The sequence below is a fragment of the Loa loa genome (assembly GCF_000183805.2).
Source record: "Loa loa unplaced genomic scaffold supercont3.208, whole genome shotgun sequence".
NCBI classification, from domain to species: Eukaryota; Metazoa; Nematoda; class Chromadorea; order Rhabditida; family Onchocercidae; genus Loa; species Loa loa.
Window position 1 is genome coordinate 101,198 of NW_018108388.1, and position 2,774 is coordinate 103,971.

The following is a 2,774-nucleotide window of genomic DNA, read 5'->3' on the forward strand; positions in this document are numbered from 1 at the left end:
CATTCCTAATTTTATTATATAATTGTAAAATTTATCTTAGTTTTTTTTGCGACTTTCGCGACACTGATATTCTTTTTTTTTACTCTTTCATTTTACATTCATAATTTTATAATTTTAATTTTTTTTTTTTGAAACTTAATATTTATTCAATAATTTCATTGCTAATTGTATTCGTTTGTATCGAATATTTATGAATATTTCGATAAGTTAAATTTAAAAAAAAATTTTTTTTTCAGTAAAAATTCACATCAATGTTGTTTGTTATTTTTATCATATTTACTCTATGCGATGCAATATGGGTAATTTTTTTCCTAATTCAGAAATCAAGAAATTATTTATTGGATTAATTAATAATCATGTTTTTTCTTAAATTTCATTTTTGTATAAATAATTTAAGATTGGTGAAGAGTACTGGACAACGGTCAGCAATGATGGTTCATTGCTTGGTGATCGAACTGTTAGAGATTTTTTGATATTTCACACTGCTCATCTTAAAATACCATCGCGAAAAGCATACATTGCTTTTTGGTAGAATTTATTATATTTGATAATTATTCAAATTTTATTTCAAATTATTCATTCATTCATTCAAATTTAGCCAACATTTTTAGCCATTTAGCAAATTAGCCATTTAGCAAATTTAGCCATTTAGCTATTTGAATAATATTTAGCTTATTGCAATGAATTGGTATAGAATAAATGAAAAAAACTGCAATATAAATCAAGTTAATCAGTAATTAAATCACATTTCCATATTATTATTATTATTACTTTTTGCTCTTTTTTTTTAAATTCTTGTTAATCTTTAATCTATTTAAATTGAATTCAATCAATAGTTTGTGTCAGAAATGATTGAACTATAAAAATAATCGATAATTTATAATTTAAATATGAAATAATATATTTAAGGGTAATACATGATGAATATGGTCATTATGAAACATTTGGACATGCATATTTAGTTCGAAATGGAGTTTGTGCTCGTTTTGTTAATCGTTATCATAAGGCTAAAACAATCTGTGGTGGTTTTCGTGTACTTTCCAGAAGTAACAATAATGGAAATTTAGCGTAATTCTTTTTAAAACAAAAAAAATTATATTCTTTCTTTTTTTTTTTTTGTTTGACATTTTGGCAAAATTTTTGATCTTTAATCTTTGACCTTTCTAATAAATGACAGCGATATAATAATTTTTTCATTTTTCATATCTATTCCTTTAAAATTGTTATTATGATTTGATACGGGAAAGAGGATAAAGGATGTGGGAGATAAAAAAAAGAAGAGGAAAAAATATGGCTAAATGAAGTGACCAGTGCAACGAATGAAATTCTAATTTCCAAATAGAAAAATGACCAGTGAAAAGATTTGAAATTTTAATTTCTTAGAATTTATTGATCCATTAGCATGCAACATTTTATCGTCTAGTAAATTTTTTAGATTTAAATTTGTACAAGCTAGACAAGCCAATATTCATGAAGCAGTGGAATATCGTAATAAGCAAGTGGCCAAGATTGTAAGTTGGACAAAAAATGAGATGTGGTACGGTAGTGCTTCCATGAGAGAAGCATTTGCTGAATGTATCGATTATGAAAATGAATATGTTAAGGTAAACAAATGGAGTTAATTAATGAATCATTAATTTATTATTGTTAGGCTATCTGGAATGTACGATGAATTTATATCATTTTCTAATTAAAAATAAAAGAGAGGAAGTGAAAAATAAAAAGTTAATAGTAAATAAAAAAGAAACATTTTGAAACTTTAACAAAAACGAAAATCTCGTTTTAAATTTGAGTTATATGCAATATGCATGCATAATGCAGTTTGCATGCATGCTAACAACTCATCTCCTAAATCAAAAATTAATGAAATGCCTATTTTGCAATATTTCATAAATTTCATTGTCAAAAATTGTAAAAACAATGCATAACCATTCATTCATTCGTCAATTTCTACTTTGGCAAAAATTTTTGAAAATCAAAGCGCAATATTTGTAATGGGCGGAGAGGGAATTTTTATAGTTTTAGAGATTGCTCTAAAACTATAAAAATTTTTAGAGTTTTAGAGACATTTTGTAAAGAAATGAAAATTTTTAAATTTTAAAAAAGTGAATTTTTTTTGAAATTCTTTAAATTTTTAAATTTTATTATTTCTAATAGAAATGCAATGTTTCATTGTTTTTGTTTTTATTAGAAATCATTTCTAATGAGAAAATTCATTTTTTTTTTTCAATATCATATTATTGTGACATTAATTTACAGATATCACATATCGATGATCCATTCTTCTATCGACAAAATGTTTACATTCTCGTAAGCTGCAATCCGGATGATCCAGAAGCCGGAAAAGCACAATACTATCAATATTATCAAACGCCAAATGAACAGTATCAATTGTTTTTTTTTTACATATAATAATTTATAGGAATAATTAAAAAACAACAAATAATTGCAAAATTATTTGATAGCAATAAAATAATGAATAATTAAATAATTTCATCGAAAAAAACAATCAATTTATTTAATTATTTGATGGATGAGAGTTTCTTCAGTGAGGATTGAAGATGACAATTTGAAATCATCAAATCATTATCAATCAATAGGATATTCAATTTGCTTATCATTAATTCAAAGCAATTACCAATTTCAATCAAATTAATCAAATAATAACATTTTGATATCAATTAACATTAGGATTAACATTATGATAATAAAGATATTAATCTTTTTTTTTTTTGAATCCCAATTTTCCGGAAAATATATCCAAATCATAATTT

The 2,774-nt window shown here is 23.9% G+C and overlaps 1 protein-coding gene across 1 annotated transcript; it reads left to right on the forward strand.

Annotated features, from left to right (window-relative positions):
* Positions 1-251: 251 nt before the first annotated feature.
* On the forward strand, positions 252-2,412 carry LOAG_14321 (hypothetical protein; the record flags this gene model as incomplete). Its single annotated transcript, XM_020448793.1, has 5 exons — positions 252-299; positions 398-528; positions 910-1,068; positions 1,436-1,604; positions 2,260-2,412. The coding sequence occupies 5 exons, from the start codon at positions 252-254 to the stop codon at positions 2,410-2,412; spliced, it is 660 nt and encodes a 219-aa protein (XP_020301089.1).
* Between the last annotated feature and the right edge of the window lie 362 nt (positions 2,413-2,774).